This window comes from Myxine glutinosa, chromosome 4 (assembly GCF_964187855.1).
Source record: "Myxine glutinosa chromosome 4, kmMyxGlut1.1, whole genome shotgun sequence".
NCBI lineage: Eukaryota > Metazoa > Chordata > Myxini > Myxiniformes > Myxinidae > Myxine > Myxine glutinosa.
In genome coordinates, this window is record NC_136264.1 from 106275672 (window position 1) to 106297769 (window position 22098).

Genomic DNA, 22098 nt, shown 5'->3' on the forward strand with positions numbered 1-22098 from the left:
ATATATATATATATTCAACATCAAAAGAAACATCAAATCTTTAGAAGGACACTCATTGAAATCCTCTACGCAAGAATGAAACATATTTGAACACAGAGGTAAAGTTAACTATCTTTACGAAACACATGTCAATAAACAAGAGGTTGCCTCAATCACAAAAAAACAAAAAGCATGAACATCACAAGGGGTGGTGCAACCAAAGTCACAGCACTGCAACACAAAGGCACACCACCTGAATACAGTCAAAACAAAATGACACAAGAATGGACACAACACTCCGAACAGTCAAGCAGAGGATGACAGCAGTCCTCAATATCGTGTGTGTCCTCCCTGGGCTGTGATGCAGGCTGTACACCTCCGACGCATGCTCTGTACCAGGCGTCTGATGTGTTCCTGGGGAAGTCTGTCCCACTCCTCCTGCAAGCCTTGAATGAGCATTTGCCAATTGACAGCCGTTGATTTCCTCGATGCAAGACGTCGACCAAGCTCATCCCATAAATATTCAATGGGATTGAGGTCAGGGGAATAAGGCATTCAAGGCATCACTTCAACACCCTATTCCTGGACGAAGTTGGTGGTCAGGCGAGCAGCATGGGGTCGAGCGTTGTCCTGCTGGAAAACTGCGGTCAGGATGAGCCTGGAGAAATGGCAGCAGATGAGGTCTTAAAACTTCATTGACAACGCTGACTAGTGAGATTGCCTTCGATGATGACCAGAGGTGTCATGAAACGGGTGCAAATGCCAGCCCATACCATCACACTGGGCCCTCCTCAACAATTGATCTGGTGAATACAGCATGATGCATACCTTTCCCTACCTCTGCACCATACCCGTTGATGCCCATCAGCAGCATGGAGGCAAAATCTGGACTCATTGCTGAACAAGACTGCACTCCAATGTTGCTGTGTCCAGCGGCAATGCTGCAGACACCATCTTAGTCTGTTCCGCCGACGCACTGCGTTCAACACTGGACCTCTGCAAGAACGTCTTGCCACCAGGCCCCGACTTCTCAAGTGCCTCCGCACAGTAGAGACACTGATGCGGTTGTTGTGGCGACGTTTTGTCACTGCAGCTGTTTGCGTCACAGGGCGGAAACAATCATGAAGTTGCTGCAGCACAATCCAGCGGTCTTGGTTTGGGGTGGTTACCCGTGGTCTTCCTCTTCGTGGACCATCATTCACAGTTCCAGTTTCACCGTAACGCCTGGCCAGGTTGGAAATTGCAGTCTGTGAGCAACCAAGGCGTAGGGAAATTTTTCGCTGGCTTACACCAGCCTCAAGCATCCCAATTGCCCTTAAACGTTGTTCAGATGTCAGGCGTGGCATCTGAATTTTCTTGTTGTTTTCCCTGTCAGAAGCCTCTAGAGTGACTATAGACAGCAGTAAATGAATGTCTAACCACGAGAACTGAAGGATTTCATTATGAGGGTCATTATTTAAAGGGAAAGATCCCTGTACAGAACCACTCAATCATGCCATTGTTGATCAACCAGGTGATTGAAGTGAAGTTCCCGTTACATAATCAGCCATTACAATTGAAGAAACGTGTTTGTAAAGCTGCACATTTCAAAAAATGAAAGTGATAAGTTTCTTTTGATGTTCAGTTTATATTTATGTATGCATGTCTTCGGCTTGAACAGATAAGGACACAGCATAGCAAAGGGAACAGCAGGATGAAGGGGAAACGCTAACAGCAGGGCAGAGGGAGAAAGTCGACGGAGACAGCCAGGGGATGCAGTGAGCGATGGCTGGTAGGCGAGAAAGCAAAGAATGAACAAGATGGATATGTAAGGAAAGTTTTGGGAGGGTGGAGTGGATTAACGGGTGTAGAAAAGATCATGGTTTTGGATGGGGGTGACTTGAGATTGTGGTAGTAGTATAGTAGTAATAGTAGATTCATCCAATGAGCTGCAAAAGTGGGCACATTGAGTAAGGAAATCTGCAGACAGACTTCCACTGACTTTATCTCCCAAGGAGAAATTCATGATTACAAACATACAACAACAAAACAAAGCTTCCGCTAAATTTGGCACACTGCCATTTCATATACAGGTATTGGCGCACTGCCGTTTCATATACAGGTATTGGTGCACTGTCGTTTCATATGCAGGTATTGGCGCACTGCCGTTTCATCTACAGGTATTGGCGCACTGCAATTTCATATACATACAGGTATTGGCGCACTGCAATTTCATCTACAGGTATTGGCACAGTGCTATTTCATATACAGGTATTGGCGCACTGCCGTTTCATCTACAGGTATTGGCGCACTGCAATTTCATATACATACAGGTATTGGTGCACTGCAATTTCATCTACAGGTATTGGCACAGTGCCATTTCATATACAGGTATTGGCACACTGCCGTTTCATATACATACAGGTATTGGCGCACTGCCATTTCATATACATACAGGTATTGGCGCACTGCCATTTCATATACAGGTATTGGCGCACTGCCGTTACATATACAGGTATTGGCACACTGCCATTTCATCTACAGGTATTGGCTGGCACACTGCCGTTTCATATACAGGTATTGGTGCACTGCCATTTCATATACAGGTATTGGCGCACTGCCATTTCATATACAGGTATTGGCACACTGCCATTTCATATACAGGTATTGGCGCACTGCCGTTTCATATACAGGTATTGGCACACTGCCGTTTCATATACAGGTATTGGCGCACTGCCGTTTCATCTACAGGTATTGGCGCACTGCAATTTCATCTACAGGTATTGGTACAATGCCATTTCATATACAGGTATTGGCACACTGCCGTTTCATATACATACAGGTATTGGCGCACTGCCATTTCATATACAGGTATTGGCGCACTGCCGTTTCATCTACAGGTATTGGCGCACTGCAATTTCATCTACAGGTATTAGCACAGTGCCATTTCATATACAGGTATTGGCACACTGCCGTTTCATATACATACAGGTATTGGCGCACTGCCATTTTATATACAGGTATTGGCACACTGCCGTTTCATATACAGGTAATGGCACACTGCCGTTTCATCTACAGGTATTGTCTGGCACATTGCTGTTTCATCTACAGGTATTGGCTGGCACATTGCCGTTTCATCTACAGGTATTGGCTGGCACATTGCCGTTTCATCTACAGGTATTGGCTGGCACATTGCCGTTTCATCTACAGGTATTGGCTGGCACACTGCCGTTTCATCTACAGGTATTGGCTGGCACATTGCTGTTTCATCTACAGGTATTGGCTGCAGAGTGCCGTGTCGAATACAGTCGGGCTTCCCTGTGGCAAAACCACAACCTGGAAGCATGCTGACATATTTGTGATGCTATGGCAGATTGATGATCAGGGTTGGTGTTCCCTGGTCGTCTTCTGCTTCAGGATGATATTGTGCCGAGATGACTAAGAAGCGAGTGGGATGGTTAAAACTTTCCTGATGCATGTGGCCTGAAGCAGATTATTGTTATTCTGTTCGTTCCTCACGACATGCCGCCATGCAACTGCCCAACGAGTCGGCCTCCCGTTTTCTTTTTTGGTAATACCGATTAGATTGATGCCATTCCCAGTTGTGGAAATTTAAAAATAGGTGCAGGCAATTCGTGAAACTGAAATTGTGCATCCAATGATATAGTTGCAGAATCTGTGAGACCCGCATTAAGTTATTCACCTGCATCTGCATGAAATACGCTGCTTTGAGATGCACAGCCTCTACATACATGTATACCTTCAGCATAACCAATCCCTTCCCATATATCCCTCTCTTGCTCCTCCTCCACTTCCTTAAACAACTATCCTCTGCCTTTGCAAAGTACCTCTTGCCTACCCAGTTTCCTGGCTTAGTACAAGTATTGTGCTGAGTCATAAGTGAAGATACTTCTGTTGGAGAAGCAACAAACCGCTGAGCTTTTGTTCTCAGCAAAAATCTCCAGCAAGATCAAGTTTTGTACTTTTTAGCAATTTTGTTTGAGCAGGGGACATTTTCTACTTGCTCATGTTTATTTTAAAAGGCCAGTCATGGAAAAAGAAACAGTCAACCTGGGGATATTTTGAAAGCCGGTACAACAAAGAAGAGAAAACCACAAAAAATATTTTAGTTATCCATAATGTCAAAAAGGGAAAGGTTTTTTTCAATCTTACATTCTTTGGAATTTCCATCACACATCTAAGTTTGATTAGTTTGAAACCAAGTTTAAAAGTGTTGCTTCAATTTGCGGATCCACAATCTCTCGGTAAAGTTTAGCTTTGTGTTTGTGCCGCATCGGAGTTTTGTGTTTTAATTTTGGAATAAACCCAAGTTTGGAGTTTTCTCGCCTAAGCGTTCGGATCAATCGAATGGAGAAACATCGGTTTTCTGACAGATAGGTTTCTTTGTGATATTCATGAAACATATTGATGGGATAAACTTCCGGCATGGGATCAATATATCTGAAAATGCTGTCAAGTTTATTTTCAGGTACAAATTGCAGTTTATTTTTCTTGAAATAAAATGCAGTATATCATGCAATAGAACCAAATTATGACTTTTAAAATACATGCAAAAGGTTGATGCAAGTTATGAGGGGTGTTCGTAAAGTTCTAAGAACGAGATGCAATAGTCCAAGACATGCCTCCTTAGATTTTCATCAACATATACATATATATGTATATAATTATAAAGAAAATAATTTTTGCTGACTAACGATATCGAATTATATATAAAAACAGTTGTCTTTGTTAAATACGAGATTGTGCCGACAGGAAGAGTGAGGTGATGGAATGATGACCACTCCTGCATCTTCAGATGCATATGGCTGCCGAAAGCAGTTTCTTGGATATTGGGCACAATCCTGGTCGGGGCGTCACTCCTACGCAGCACACTCAAATGGTTCGTTCATCCCCGTAAGCTGGTACTCATTTTGCCAACCTCGAAAGGATGACAAGCTGAATCAACCCCACCTGGTGTTAATTCAACGACCGACCAGGATTTGAACTCAGGACCCTAGAATCCCAAGCCAGCACCCGAACTGTTAAGCCAACACAATGCTTGAGGTGATGGAAGGTAAAAAGGCAATTAATTGAGAGTGGGACAGTGGGGCCGGAGCTCGACACAAACAATGAACAGAAAAAGAGGAAAGAGGGTAAACAAAGTAAACTGAAGTATGAGGGTTTGGTTATGTAATATTAATAGGGGTACAAAAATTGCAAAGGGTGGTGGCAGACAGGCATTGACATGAGATGGTGGTGCAAGGCCTTCTTGAAGTATTGGAGGGCAGCGTGTGATAGAACAACCTCAGGAAGGTAGTTCCACATGTGGGGAAAAAGAGGCGAAAAGAGTTGAGTTGGGCAGTTAGCCTGGATTATTTGGAGTTTAATCAGGAAGGGGATATAGGAAGAACGTGTGCATCCTGGAGTTGCTGGGGATAGTGTGGGAGGGCCAAGCGAGCAGAGGTGCCTGGACCAGAAGAGAAGCGGTAAAAACCAGAGAGAGGCCATGACTTGTCTGCGATGTGAATTACCTTGCATTGTGTTTGATCAGATTATTATCTCATCCGTATGACCTTTTGAATGCCCCACGTAGGATTATAAATCCAAAACGAAAAAGGGCAGAATGAATCATGTTCTGGAATTATGAAGCTTGAATTACAAGAGAAAGTAGTGAAAAAGATCACACTACTGTTTTATGGCTGAGATACACAGAAACAAATTTGTTTTTGGTAATTTGACATCTGAAAATGCAAGTTCTAGTTTCAACCTATATGGTCAGACAGTATGGCATGACCGGGCAAAAAGTTCTACCAATAAAATGCCAAAAAAAAGCAAAACATGTTGAAAGAAAAAGTGGATTAAAAAAAAAACGAACATTAAACTGATATACAGACTTACCAATCTCTCTTTTAGAGTCTTGATTTCAGTATCACGCATGTGCAGCTGGGATCGCATCTGCAACAGCTCAGCGGACATCTCCGAGTTCTGACACAAAGAAGCGGCAGTGAAGTAAAGTGCTAATTACAGGCCCCTATGCCAAATAAATCAAAAGCACCTTGCAAGGAAAAATTAACATATATTAATATTATAATATCACAATGTTATTGTAAAATAAACTTTGAATTGGTCTGCTTGAAGTTCTCATGTCAGGATATCAGTCATGATGTTGGAATTCTCAATTCAACTTTCATTAACTGTATTAATTACCCTGCGCTCGCGAAGTGAAAAGCAGAGTTAAGCATTCAGTTGCGTACGTGTGCCGTACATGTGCCGTATGCCGTACGTGTCTGCATTTTAAAAATTCATTTTCTCGGCAACCGTTGGTCCGATTGATACGAAATTTTACCAAAGAAGTGCCTCCGCCTGTAGATTTTTTATTCATAATTATGACGTCATAGGTCATGTGGTACAAATACCATCTTGGAAAAACGTTACACCTCTATATCTCCCAAACTCAATGGAAAAATTGAAACACGGCTCATTGTCAAGTACTCACCATGGGGAATAAGATATGTTGATGGTGATGTCATTGGTGCCTTAATTATGACGTCATAATTCGACAAGTACAACGCTTGATCTGATCAGTATGAATAAAACAAAAATTCCTCTGCAACTGTTAGACAGATGGACACGAAATTTTCAGAATATGTGCGGCTCCTCCTGTAGAATATTTTAATGATAATTATAACGTCATAGGCCACGTCAGCGTTTCTCAACCGGGGGCCCGTGGCCCCCTTCGACCGGGGGGCCACGAGCGGACGCCGAAAAACTGCGATTCAGAATGCAGAAGCTTGTAATGTACAATTAAGGTGACGAGTCTCCGGTCATAGTGTCAAAGTAAAAAGGGTAGATGAGTTTAACCTTCTCTAAAAAAGGGTAGATGAGTTTCTCTCCATCTCTTTCTGCTTCTTTACATCTCTACTTCCTTTCTTCTCCTTCCCTCCAGAGCACTTTTCTAAACCTAATTTTCAACCTTACTGTATTACCGTTACAAAAGTAATTAATTCGTATTTGCAATTTTTTTCTCAGATGTCGAAGGCTCGAAAATGGAATGACAGCTATGTCAAGTTTGGATTCACGAATGTCAGTCGAGATGGCGTGGACTGCGCGCAATGTCTGCACTGCTCGGTCGTGATGTCAAATGCGTCACTACGTCCTTCCAAACTTTCAAACCATCGCGACAAGATGCATCCCGGAAGGAAGGAAGATAATATCGACGCTCTGTCTGCGAAACGATCACGATATGACCGTGAAGCGACACTTCCCAAATTTGGATTCCGGCCAGAAGAAAAACCTGCTCTTCAATCCAGCTACGAAGTGGCATACCGAATTGCGAAGTGCAAGAAGCCGCATACTATTGCTGAGGACCTTATCAAGCCATGTACAGAGAAAATGGTGGAATTGATGATCGGACCAGAGGCGAAAAAGAAGATCCAGCAAGTTTCGCTCTCTAATGACACGATCCGACGACGGATTGACGACATGGCTGCTGATGTGTGCCGTCAAGTTTGCTCCAAAATCAAACAAAGCACGCTCCAGGCTAGCCTTCAATTAGACGAGTCTACCGACACCGCCCTGGAGAGCCAGTTGATCGCCTTCGCTCGCTACGAGAGAAAGGGAAAGATGAAGGAAGAGTTCTTGTTCTGCAATACCCTACCAACCACAACGACAGCGGCAGATATCAAAGCTATTGTGGACTCTTTTTTTGAAGCTAACGGACTCGGTTGGCAGATTTTCAAGCACATTTGTACTGATGGTGCCCCAGCGATGGTCGGCGTCAGAGGAGGGTTCGTCACGCTTGTGAAGAACGAATGGCCCCATGTGACGTCCTCCCACTGTTCGCTACACCGATACGCTCTTGCGTCAAAGACTCTTCCGCCTCGTTTGCTGGAAGTCATGGACATCGCGGTCAAAGTGATCAACTTCATTCGTGCAAAGGCCAAAAATCATCGGCTCTTCCAACTACTGGCCAACGAAATGGGAGCGGAACATGTTGGACTTCTGTTCCACACCAAAGTCCGTTGGCTATCGAGGGGGAAATGCCTCTCTCAGCTGTATGAACTCCGGGTTGAGGTGGAAATCTTCCTGCGAGACAACGAAAACAACCTCCATGTCCACTTCGACAATGAAGAGTTCGTCATGATGCTCGCCTACCTGGCCGATATATTCGGCCAACTCAACGAAATGAACCAGTCCTTGCAAGGCCGTGATGTGACAGTCAGTGACGTTCAAGACAAGCTTGCCGGACTGTCTGCTAGAATGGAAGTCTGGCAGGCACGAATCAAGGCCGGGTCCACTGCCTCGTTTCCTTTCTTGGACGAGCACCTGCAGACGTAGAGGATTGAGCTTCCCGTCGGCATCAAATATTGCATCACTAGACATCTCGACAATCTCTCCGCTGAGTTCAAATCGTATTTCGACGATGCACCGTTGGATGTTGCGTGGCACAAAGACCCGTTCAACGCCAAAATTGAACCTACTGAAGACGAAGCAGAGGAGCTGGCAGAGTTGAAGGTTTCAAAAGCAATGAAGCTGGTCTTCAGTAACAAAGAAGACCTCTCCACCTTCTGGTTGTCTGTTCAGGATGCGTATCCACTACTCAGCAAGAAGGCATCCGTAATGCTCATTCAATTCGCCACAACATATCTTTGCGAATCTGGATTTTCTGAGCTTGCGACCATTAAAACGAAGTCCAGAAACCGTCTTGATGTTGGGAACGATATTCGCCTTGCTGTGTCCAAGACGGAGCCGGACATAAGAGGCCTCGTCAGACAAGCCCAACAGCAAGTGTCTCATTGATTGTATTGCTTAGAAAAATGTTTACTTTGATTTATCTTTTAAGACTGAGTAAATAAATTTCATAAAACGAAATCTGCATCTTTTATTGAAGGGCAGGGGGCCACGAATGTTAAGCGACTCGGTAGGGGGGCCATGGGCCATCAAAGGTTGAGAAACGCTGGGCCACGTGGTACAAACGCCACCTTGGAAAATATCCAAAAAAGTTGCACCTCTATATCTCCAAAACCGCTCCATGGAAAAAATGGAAACGTGGCTCATTGTCAAGCACTCCCCTTGGGGAATAAGATATGTTAATGATGATGTCATCTGTGCCTTCGTGTTATGACATCATAATTCGACAAGTGCAACACGTATCCGATCGTTGTGAATTTTTTTTCTCAGCAACTGTTGGTCTGATGGGCACGAAATTTTCACCAAAGGAGTGCGTCCTCATGTATAATATTTTAATGATAATCATGGTGTCATGTGGTACAGGCGCCATCTTGGAAAAACTTCGCACCTCTTCATCTCCAAAAACGCTGCTTGGAAAAATTTGAAACATGGCTCATTGTAAAGAACTCCATATGGGGAATAGGTGTTGTTAACGATAACGTCATTGGTGCCATAATTATGACGTCATAATTCCACACTGACAACGCTTAGTCTGATCAGTTTGAAATGTATTGAGCGTGATCTATGCAACAATTATATTAGAGAATATACATTTATGATGTCATCGCTCATGTGGTCTGGCAGCCATATTGGATCAAAGAAAAACAATGTTCGAACACAGAAGAGTTGGCTCACAACAAGTTGACTGCGCAGGGTAAGTATTCTTTGAATATCATCTAGTTCATTACAGAAGTGTGATACCACATGAGATCACCTCTAGCAGCTCTTTGTTTATTCACAAAAACCTTTTTCAATTGGCGGTACCTTATGATAGTGAACTGTGAGAAAGGTCAGGAAACTTTGATGGCAATTTGGCAAGAACACCAATATTTTACTCGAGTTGAAGGATTAGGATGATTACAATCAAAAGGTCAAGTATATCAACATAAAAAGGAGAGTTTGGAGAGAGAAAAAAAGAAGACGAAAATAAAAACCTGGAGATATAACAACAAATCAACTTGTTAACTTGGATTAAACATTCATCCTGTCCTTTGGGACAGGATCCTGTCCTGTCCTGTCCTGTCCTGATCCTGTTATTGTCATCCATCTTTTTGATTTTGTGTCTCTATGACTGTTTGCTAACATGTTTCATCTATGTTGCTAAATTTTTGATTTCAGAGGCATAATTGGCCGACATGGCGACATTACCAAAACTAGATGGTATTCACAGAATACTTACCCTGCGCAGTCAACTTGGTGTGAGCCAACTCTTCTGTTTTTTAATGGGTTTTTTTCTTTGATCCAATATGGCTGCCAGACCACTTGATTGATGACTTAATAAATTTATATTCTCCAATATAATTGTTGCATAGATCACGCTCAATACATTTCAAACTGATCAGACGAAGCGTTGTCCTTGTCGAATTATGACGACCTAATTATGGCACCAATGACGTCATCATTAAGAACACCTATTCCCCATGCGGATTTCTTTACAATGAGCCAGGTTTAAAAAAAATTCCATGGAGCTGTTTCGGAGATAAAGAGGTGCAACGTTTTTCGGTTTTTCCAAGATGGCACCTGTACCACGTGACCTATGACGTCATAATTATCATTAAAATATTCAACAGGAGGAAGCGCTTATATGGTACATATAAGTACGCATCGTGTCCATCGGACTAACAGTTGGAGAGAAAATGATTTTTTTTAAATGCAGACATGCCACACGTATGCACGTACACACGAACCCAAATGCCTAACCCTGCTTTTCGCTTCGCGAGCTTGGGGTAATTCTTGCATTCACAATTCTTGCTTGCATTCTTGCAATTCTTGTTTGCATTCACAATAAAATCATAAGCAGCACTAACAAAGGTAGCTTGCCTGACTTTTCACAACTACAGTGCATTCAGAAAGTATTCAGACCCCTTCACTTTTTTCACATTTTGTTAAGTTGCAGCCTTATGCTGAAATCGTTTAAATTCATTTTTTCCCTCATCAATCTACACTCAATGCTCCATCATGACAAAGAGAAAACAGGATTTTAGAAAGTTTTGCAAATTTATTAAAAAGAAAAAACTGAAATATCACATTTACATAAGTATTCAGACCCTTTGCTATGACACTTGAAATTAAGGTCAGGTGCCTCCCATTTCTCTTGATCATCTTTGAGATGTTTCTACACCTTGATTGGAGTCCACCTGTGGTAAATTCAATTGATTGGACATGATTTGGAAAGCCACACACCTGTCTATATACGGTCTCACAGGTGACAATGCACATCAGAGCAAAAACCAAGCCATGAGGTCGAAGGAACTGCCTGCAGAGCTCAGATACAGGATTGTGTCGAGGCACAGACCTGGGGAAGCCTACAAAAAAAAATCTGCTGCATTGAAGGTTCCCAAGGGCACAGAGGCCCCAATAATTCTTAAATGGAAGAAGTTTGGAACAACCAGGACTCTTCCAAGAGCTGGCCGCCCGGCTAAACTGAGCAATCGGGGGAGAAGGGCCTTGGTAAGAGAGGTGACCAAGAACCCGATGGTCACTCTGGCTGAGCTCCAGAGATCCTGTGTGGAGATGGGAGAAACTTCCAGAAGGACACCCATCACTGCAACACTCCACCGATCTGGGCTTTATGGCAGAGTGACCAGACGGGAGCCTCTCCTCAGTGAAAGACACATGAAAGCCCGCTTGGAGTTTGCAAAAAAGCACCTAAAGGACTCTCAGACTGTGAGAAACAAGATTCTGTGGGCTTTGATGTGTCTTTTTTTTTTTTGGACACAGAATCGAGGCTCGTGCAAGAGCCAACATATTGAACATGAAAACATGCACAGACACATAAAACATTCAATGAAGGGAGCGGGAGATAAGAGGGGGAGAGATAGGGAAGCAAACAAGCACAACAACAGTAGAGAACAAGGACGTCGGTAGATCTGTGGAAGGGCGGAGGGGGGGGGGGGGTGGGGCAGGAGGGAGGGGTACACGGTATAAAGCAAATTAACACGACTAGGAATTTCACTACGAGGAATTCCTAGGCGGCGACTTCGTAGGCAGAGACATAAAGGGACGGCGCTTCCCCTCATTGGGCCTTCGTAGCTTGAGGCGTCCTCAATGAAAATTTTCCAGGTCGCTGGTTTGGCCAAGATGGACCAACCGCCTGGCCCCCAAAATCATCCGACATAACCCCCCCTTGATTAGCTCACCTGGAACGAAGTTCAGGGGAGCTTATGTGATGGCGCGTTGTCTGTCCGTCCGTCCATCAGTTCGTCCGTCCGTCAGTCTGTAAACACTTGAAACGTCTTTTCCGAAACCGCTGATGGGATTGCGACCAAATTTGGCAAAAATTATATACGCCTGCCCGGCTCCTCCACTGTTTCCTCAGGCCCGCTCCCGTTGTTTGTGGCCGTTGTTTGCGGCGGTGGCTGTTTGCCGCTGTGGTCTTGATTAGCGGCTGCAGTCGTTTGCCGCTGCGTTTGCCGCTGCGTTTTCCGCTTTGCCTCCTCGACCTTGGCCTCGTACTCGTCCCTTCGCTCCTGCCTGGCATGGCTCTGAGGTACTCCGCCGCAAGGCTTCTTCTGCTCAATACCCGCTCCACCCCATCATGCATCTCTGCCATCAAATCAAATGGACTCCTCCGACGACCCAGGTACATTCACCGTGGCTCCGGTCGTAAGTTTGTTTATTTGCAATCAGGTCACTCCATCCCCGTCCTCTGGTCGGCTCAGCGCACTCTCACTCTTCGTCCCAGCGCACCTGGTCACAGCAACCCACACGATCGCACCTCCTGCCTACGAACCCTGGCTAAATCACCTGAATTCATCCCTGCTGTTCAAAACAACATCAAGCTCACCCTGTTCAACACCCGGTCCCTCAACAACAAATGCCTCATCCTGAACGAATACATCCTGGATAACAAACTGGACTTTCTCTGTCTCACCGAAACCTGGCAACAACCTCTGGACTACTACACACTTAACCTCACCACACCCAATGGATATTCCTACGTCAATAAACCATGCTCGGAGGGCCGAGGTGGTGGAATTGCCGTTATCCACCGTCAAGACATCAAGACCAACCTCATCTCCATCTCATCTGCTCCATCATTTGAACACCTGGCTTTAAAACTCTCTGGTCACACGCAGTCAGTCATGGCTGTCGTCTACCGCCCTCCCAAACCACACCCATCATTCCTGTCTGACTTCTCCTACTTTCTGACCCAGCTATGTTCCCTCTCCCCCTCAATCCTCCTCCTTGGTGATTTCAATATCCACATGGACTCCACTGACTCCACAATAACCACTGACTTCACTGATTTACTCACCTGCTTTAACCTCACTCAACACGTCGACTTTCCTACCCATATCCGTGGTCACATTTTGGACCTTGTCTGCTCCACTGGATTAAGTTTGCACCATCTCTATGGCTCCGACCTCACCCTCTCTGACCACTTAGCCATCACTCTGACCATCAACATCCCCGCCCCAACACCAAGGCATTATCGCACAATCAACTTCCGTAAGCTAAACGCTCTTTCACCTACCTCATTCTCATCCACTCTCTCTGAAAAAATGTCCACTTCTCCCTTCATTGACCTCCACACCCCTTCCGACCTCACTGACTACTACAACCACACTCTCTCCTCCTGCCTTGACCAGCTTGCACCTGTAAAAACCAAAACAGTTTCTTTCACCCATTCTGCTCCCTGGTTTACCCCTGAACTCCACCTGATGAAAACTCGTGCTCGCCAACTTGAAAGACTCCGCAATAAAACGGGTCTCACAGTTCACTCCCAAGCCTACAAGGACCACATACAACACTACAAAGATGCCCTCTCCCGCGCCCGCTCTGCCTACTACTCTCAAATTATCCACTCTGGCTCCGGAAACCCAAAAGCACTCTTCTCGACAATAAACAAACTCCTCCGCCCCCTGAACACCACCACCCAGTCATTCACAGTAGACAACTGCATCTCCTTCCTCTCTTTCTTCCAACGCAAAATTGACAACATCTACAACAGCTTGACCACCGCCGCACCCGCTCCCCCTCCAACCACCTGCCCCCCCTTGTCCTGCCATCCCCTGTCTCGGTTCTCCCCAATCTCCCCTACTGACCTCTCTGAACTCCTCATAGGAATGAAAACTGCCACCTGCACTCTTGACCCCATCCCCTCCAGCTTTGTCAAAGCCTCCCTCCCTGCTCTCTCTCCACTTATCATTGCAACAATAAACTCCTCCCTGTCTACAGGCATCGTCCCACCTTCCCTCAAAATTGCTGCTGTTACCCCCATTCTAAAAAAACCTGGTCTAAACCCTGACACCCTAAACAACTTCAGACCCATCTCCAACCTACCCTTTCTGTCAAAAGTTTTGGAACGCGCTGTAGCCACTCAACTCAAACATCATCTCTCTGCCAATAACCTGTATGAAACATTCCAATCCGGATTCCGCTCCAACCACAGTACTGAAACTGCTCTCCTCAAAATCACCAACGACCTTCTCCTCTCCTCTGACGCTGGCAACCTCAACATTCTCATCCTCCTCGACCTCAGCGCTGCCTTTGACACCATCGATCACACTATCCTCCTCACCCGACTTGAATCCACCTTTAACGTTACCGGCACTGCCCTCTCTTGGATTAAATCATACCTCTCTGACAGATGCCAGTTCATCTCCATCAATAACTGCAAATCCCCCACTGCTCCCCTCCCCCAAGGTGTCCCCCAAGGTTCAGTTCTTGGCCCCCTCCTCTTCATCCTTTACCTGTCCCCGCTCGGTCACTTAATCCGCCGTCATGGTCTCCAATTCCACTGCTTCGCCGATGACATCCAGCTTTTCATCTCCACCAAGTCCGTCTCCACCGACACCCACTCTATCCTGACAAACTGCATCACTGAAATAAAATCCTGGCTTCAAATCAACTTCCTCAAGCTTAACTGTGATAAATCTGAAATAATCATCATTGGCCCAAAAACGCTCACAAAATCCACCCATAACTTTGCCCTCAACATCGACGGTATCCCAGTATCCACCTCCCCTCACATCCGGAATCTTGGCGTCATCTTTGACCAAACCCTTTCCTTCGACAAATACACTAAACAGATCACAAAGTCAGCCTTCTTTCACCTGAAAAACATTGCCCGTCTCCGCTCATCCCTCTCCTCCACGGCTGCAGAAACCCTCATCCACGCCTTCATCACCTCCCGTCTGGACTACTGCAATAGCCTCCTCTATGGTTCACCCTAAAAAATCACCAATAAACTCCAATACATTCAGAACTCCGCTGCCCGTCTACTCACCCATTCCCGGACCCGTGACCACATCACCCCCGTCCTTTACAAGCTTCACTGGCTCCCCATCCCCCAGAGAATCCAGTACAAAATCCTCCTCTTGACATACAAAGCCCTCCATAACCTGGCCCCATCCTACCTGGCTGACCTCCTCTCCAGACACACTCCCACCCGCAACCTCCGCTCTGCTGGTACCAACCTCCTGACCCCTTCCATCCGGACCAAATTCAGATCCTGGGGGGACAGGGCCTTCTCCATCGCTGCTCCCACCCTCTGGAACTCACTACCTCACACCATCAGAGACTCCTCCTCACTCACCACATTCAAAACATCACTAAAGACCCACCTATTCAACACTGCATTCAACATTCAACCCACAGCATTTAACCCCTGACTATCTCTTCTCCTTCTCCCTCCTTTTGCTTTAAATATTTCCCTATTGATTCTTGTCTTTTTGCAATTGTTGTTTTCATGTATTGTTATGCATTATGTTTGCCACTCTGTCAAAGCGCCTTTGGGCTTCTGGAAAAGCGCTATACAAAATAAATGAATTATTATTATTATTATATATATATATTTTTTTTTTTTGCAAAAAAACAAAACAAGTCCTATGTTTATGGTTAGCATGGATACCAATCTCAAAGAAATAAAAACGGTGAAAATATCGCCTTTTTTCTCAATCAAGCTTCTATTTCAAAGCAAAAATAACATTTCTTCATTTTATATATCTCAACACATGAAAACATGTATAACCCTAACAAATTCAGTTTGGACTGGCAACTCCCTCTGACCATGCGTAATAATGAAAACTAAAGTTTTCCCTGGGGTGTACTTGCACCCCACTAATAAAACACTATCTGTATCTGTATCTGTCTTGAAGAAATGGGTATAAAATAAACAGGTACAGTGCATTCATATATATATCCGTGTGTTGTGCTTTATTACTGCTTAAACCTAATGGGGGTGTGAACACAGTGAACATACTCCAAAAGTCTTAAATGCTTTATTTTCCCTTGGGTAAGGATGTCAGTGAAGGCAAAAAAAAGAAAGAGAAAAAGAGACAAAAAGAAGGAAGTGAAGAGACAAAAAGCGAAAGCAACAACAATTAAACTGTGTGCTCTAAGCACTGGTCAATTTATAGCATGATGTGACAGGGTCACCATAAAACAAAGGAAATGCAGGTGGCAGCAGGGAAACAGTTATCCACATTTTGGTATGTATGAGTTGGCCAGGCCAGGCCTGGATGATAACGTGATAAAAGCACAGGGAACTGCAGACACAGGCCAAGAAGTGATAAAGGTTTCATGGAGAACGGAGAAGAAGGGAGATAGCGTCCAAGCGGTGGGGGCACTCATCCAGGTTCAGTGACGATAAAACTTCCAAGCAGCGAAGCCATCACCTATTCCTCCACCAGAACTGTCCATCAAAATGACCATTTGATGCATTGATTTATCTGTATCCTTGCGAAAGCTGCAAAGGACAGTTTGCACTGGCTGACCTTTTCGACCAGTAGATGTCTTGGATGCAAATATTACACAAAGTTTGAATACTAACAATGTTGCGTTCCTGCCACTTTGAACTCTCTGCATGCTTTCTTCATCCATTGTGTATTCAGTAAAAGTTATTAAAATAGGCCAAGCTATGATAATTTATATCAAAAACACACTTCAAGAAAATTCGAGTTTGTCGGGCGAAAGGCCCTCGTTTAACTTATTTCAAAGGTGTCAGATTGGTTTGATCATTCAGCTGCATGAAGAAAACACCTGAAAACAAAACAAGCTTCAGGATTTCCACAAAGATGACTTGAGTCGTGTGCACAAAACTGCACACGGCCCGATCGCTTTGAGTGATCACCAACGCCACCACAATTGTTCTGGCATAAAAAGTGCCCAAGGCACACCATCCCGTGCACTCAACCCCTCATATCAATTTCACGCATGGGAGAGATGCAGAGTTTAGTGCACACGACGGGCTCGAAGCAGAGTGTAGCTCTTAATCCCAAGCAGCATCCCAGTCAGTCTCGTTTGTTCAAATGAATAACAATGGGAAAGTTATTGGGGAGGAGCCGGAGGTGTTTTGAAGGAGTAGGAGAAGTGTGGTGGCGTTGGAGGGGGAATTTGTAATGTGTGGAAATTCCAGAAAATAGATATAAATATCCCAAAAGAAGATTTAAACTTCCAGCACGTAGTGTTTGCTGATAATATAATTTAGAAAATTTTGTTCAAGCATTTTTAAGTAACTTTTAAAATTTGGGAATTTTTTGAAATTTTCTAAATTTGGGAATTTTTATATTTTATTGTTTATCTACATTATATTACGAAAAGTATTGCGACTGAATCACAAAGTGTAAAGCGAACCCTCCCATTCTGCATGTGCATATTTTCCTCACACTTCAGAGAGCATAGGTTGAGTGGATAAAAAAAAAACCACCTTTAGAGGCCATTTTTCCCCGCAAAGCGGGGGTTGGCCTTTTTCGGGAACCGTGGTTGTTGTTGTTTTTCGGTCCCCTTTTTGAAGCAATGTTTTACGGCCGGATGCCCTTCCTGACGCCAACCCTTTTTGCCGCCTTTAACGACAAACAGGGAATTACCAGTGAACTGGTACTCAATTAGCCGACCTCGGAAGGATGACAGGCTGAGTCAACCCCCCTGGCGTTAATTCAGCGATCGACCGGGATTCGAACCCAGGATCCTAGGATCCTAAGCTGGCACCCTAGCCACTAGCCCAACACCAGGGTTCAGGTTGAGTGGATATGACAAAAAAAATGCCATGAGATAATGAGTTGATTGACCTTCAATGCGGAATGGCCATTGGGAGCACCTGACATTCGTGCCTCCACAATGGGCCTTTACAAGTCAACTTTGGGTAAGGTCATGCCAATATGTTGAAGATAGGAAAGGTAGGCCAAAAATATTAACAGATCGGTGAAGAGGAACCTTAAAATGTGGAGGAAAGAGCAACGGCGTGACTGGCATAAAATCTATAACTCATTAAGTTAACGAGCACAAATACATTTGGGCCCGCACAAGCACAATGCGATGGGAATTGTATGGCAATGGGCAAGCTGTGGATTACAAGCCCGAATGTGCAGTGCTGACTAAAATGAGTGCCTGGAGCATCAAAAGTGGTAAACTGACAAGTAGAAACACATAAATTGGAATTAAGAGTCACATTTTGTTTACAGAAAATGGGCTCATGGAAGAGGGAAGTGAAAGAAAAGTGAAAGAGAGCAACAGGTTAATGTACGAGGTGACAGTGCCACAACAGGTGGATGCAAAATGCAAGGGAATATATGAACAGGAAAGGAGGTGAGAGTGAAGGAAGGAAGCACACAGTAACTTGCAAGCAAAAGTTGGATTTGGTAGGATTAATGGGGGTAAAGACTTAAAAGGGGTAAAAATGGAGGTTGACTTGAGATGGTGTTCCACCACCTGTTTAGGCTCACAGGGAAGTGTGGGATAGAATTGCCCCTGGAAGGCTGTTCGACATGTCAGAGAAAAAAAAAGAAGAAGAAGATATTAATGCATGAATTTCACGCTGTTGAAATGCATGAAGAAGATTTCACGCTGTTAAAACCAAAGCTTTCAGAATCATTGGAATCTCCCGCGATGAAGCTAACTCTGAGGGCCTTTCACTCACTCACTGCAGGCAGGTTGGTGGTCTTTCTGTCTTCTACCGACTCCTCTCCAGCCTTGCTCCCCCAGCTCTCTCTGTGCTCTGTCCCCCAAGTATTCCTGCAGGTCGCACAAGATCTGCCTGCAACCCTCTTCTGGTGCACTGCCAAAATCAAGACTCTCTGCTCACCTTCACTCTTTCATTCCTCTTTTCTCCCGCCTCTGGAACAAACTCCCTCACTCTCTTCAATCCCTCTCCTCCCTTCAGGTCTTTAAAACAGCTGTTTACCACCATCTCTTATCTTCCCCCATCCAAAACCTTGATCTTTTCTACCCACGCTAATTTCTCCCCAGATCCACTTTTCTGAAATTCCGACTTCTTTCCTGGAAGTCCTAGCAATGTCCATGTGTTTTTTTGTTTTGTTTTGTTTTTTACCTTTCCCACCTCCTCACTCCCCTTCCCACGCCTCCTCGCCCCAAACCCTCTACCTCCCACAGATCTCCCGATGTCCCTGCTCTCAAATGTTGTACTTGTGTGCTTCCCCCTCTCTCCCCATCTTGTCTCCCACTCCCTTTATTTCGTCTTATGTGTCCGTTTTTTTTTGTCATTTATGTTAGCTCGAACACGACCCTCGATCTTGTATGCAAAAAAATGAAAAGAAAAAGTGGGCGGTAAGCTTGGATTTCGGGAGTGGAACCAGGACACATTCTGGAGGAGTTTAGAGGGTAGGAAGGCTGAGAGAGCAGAGGAAGCGAGACCAGAATCAACTAAAAAGCAGAGCGTTCACAACCCGCTCTTCCCTGAGCCATAGACCATTAAAAACAATTGTCTGTGATGTGAGAGCAACAGGTTTTGTGATTCCGCTCCGTCTTGCAAAATGCAAAGAATGGCGAGAGTTTTCGCGTTTGACAGAATTGAGGAGTGATCGATATGATGGGGGTGATAACCCCTATGGCAGAGCAGCATTTCAATGCACCACAGACAAAGACCTTGTAAGGCTGTGAATTCGAATTTTTCAAGGAATGATTTAGAACAACTCACGATGCCCAGTCTGCAGCTGTCTTTAGAGACCAGAATTGATATATGGTCAACCGAGGGGAGATTGTGACTGATGGTGAGGTGCAGAAGTTCAATAGACCAAACCACTTTCAATGACTGACTGTGAAAATAGATAGGTGGGTTAATTTAAGGATCCTTCTGGAATGACATTGCCTGATTTTGAGATCTTCAGGGATTGAAAAACATGTTCCATTTATCAGACAAGCATATAATCAATTCCAGATCAGCAGAGAGTGATGCAGTACCTGTCTGCCGAGTGTGATGGGTGCATTGTACCAAATGATGTGTCATCTGCAAAAAGGAGAAGGTTTTGCAGAGCATCGGAAAGGTCACAAACATATATATATATATATATATATATATATATATATATATATATATATATATATATATATATATATATATATATATATATATATATATATTGTTGCGGTTTTGCGAATAAAGGATGACCCCCCCTCGTAGGTAGTTGCACCACAACATGTAGCCTCGCTTTAGTTCAGTTATTTCTTATTAAATGTAAGCGTAGTCTCCTTTCCTGTGTTAGTATGTGTTGAGCAGGCCAGTAAGTTAGGTGTTCTTTGGGCTAGAATGCCACGTGCTAGGCCTGGAACAAATCTGGCAGGCCGAAGGGAGGAGCTGCAGGGGAGTGGCCGGTAAGCGGCGAGCAGCCAATCGGAGCTCAAGGGGAGTGGCTCACAACGGCAGCCAGAGGTGGGGCTTGGAACATTCGGGTAAGACTGGGGAGGGGCGATATAAGACCCCTGCCCCGGGCCCCCCGCGCCAGCGCCCAGCCCCTCAGCCCACGAGTGCAGCAAAGAACGAGTCAGTCACCCAAGGAGAGCTTTTGTGAGAACGTGTCAGTGTGCCCCAGAGCGTTGTGAGAGAGAGCGTTGTGAGTCAGAGCCCCAGTGAGCCACGAGTCACGAGTGAAGGCAATCGGGTGCTTGTTATAGCCCTCTCTGTGCACGAACTCGCCCTGTGCCCTGCGCTCAGCTGCGGCTGTTAATCACGCTTGTGAAGACGATCCATCCCGGGGCCACCTACGCTGACTACCTTCCTACCTGCGCTCCCAGCACACGTGCCGCGAACATCCGAGGGCCACGCCCGGCGAGCTGTCCGGAGTGAACGGCGCCAAAGCGCGTTTGGAGTGCGAACTTGCCCTTCCTTCTTTTTGGGGCTAGCCACACGAAACCTTCTGTGGAACGTTTTGGGGTCCCTGCGTATGTTGTAAGGTAGGTAGGAGGTTTCATAAGTTGCTCAATAAAATTGACTCGATACCGAACTGCTCCGAATCCGGAAGTGAACACATGACGATAATGAGCTGGTTTGATAATATCTCAATACTATCGTCATTTAACACAGTATTTTGTTGAAGTATCAATTTATGATTGGAATGACATTTGGAATTGAGCGAATACAATTATAATTTTCAATTTCCAACTTACGAAACAAACTCCTTCATATCCGAATGCAACGTCACCACGGATTTAAATATTTGTTTATGTGACGAGTTTATGTGATTTGTTTATGTGTTAATTTAGTAAAAGTTTATTCTTTTATATTAATGCTATTTAAATTGTGATTGGAGTTTTGCTGTTTGGAATGAAAATGGAGATATTGAGTTCAAGTGAATGACGAAATTCCGTGAGGTTTCTACTTTCTAAATGTGAAATTCACGGATCGCCATATGCAGATTCGCCATTGACTGGCGACATAACCATTCAAACAGGTATGTTTTTCGTGCAAGTCATTCACGAACCTGCTGTTCATGCTTGATGTGTTCGACTACAGGTGGCACAGGAATGTGGAATTTATTGGTTAATGGTATAGCATTCACCGTTTCTGCATTGTTTGATTGCTTTAGGCTCCCCACCCGTGCGTAGCTTGGGTACCTCACTCGTTGTTCATCATATGTGTGTTGTACCGTCCACCAAACAGTGATGATCCATTTACATCTTGCTGTCTGACAACATGGACCAATTTCTATCAACTCATTCCAATTCTCTCTTCCTTATATGTGGTGATTTGTCTGTTTGATTTGTCTGGTCAAGTCTGTTTCTGATGTTTGTTCCCCCTCAATCTCCTCCCTTATCTCAAATGGTTACAAAGCTGACAATTCCTATGAGTCACCAGTATTTTCACTCTTTCATTCCCCTTTTCTCCCGCCTCTGGAACAAACCCCCACACTCCCTTCAATCCCACTCCTCCCTCCAGGTCTTTAAAACAGCTGTTCACCACCATCTCATATCTCCCCCCATCCAAAACATTGATATTTCTACCCCCATTAATCC

The 22098-nt window shown here is 44.7% G+C and overlaps 1 protein-coding gene across 5 annotated transcripts in view; it reads right to left on the bottom strand.

Annotated features, from left to right (window-relative positions):
• The window catches only part of LOC137425066 (uncharacterized), a 769181-nt gene that overhangs the window by 277677 nt on the left and 469406 nt on the right, over positions 1-22098 (bottom strand). For all 5 annotated transcript variants that reach the window (XM_078776254.1, XM_078776250.1, XM_078776252.1 and 2 more), the window contains one exon: positions 5857-5943. In XM_078776254.1, the coding sequence (XP_078632380.1) occupies positions 5857-5943 (87 nt within the window). The remainder of the gene's footprint in view (positions 1-5856; positions 5944-22098) is intronic.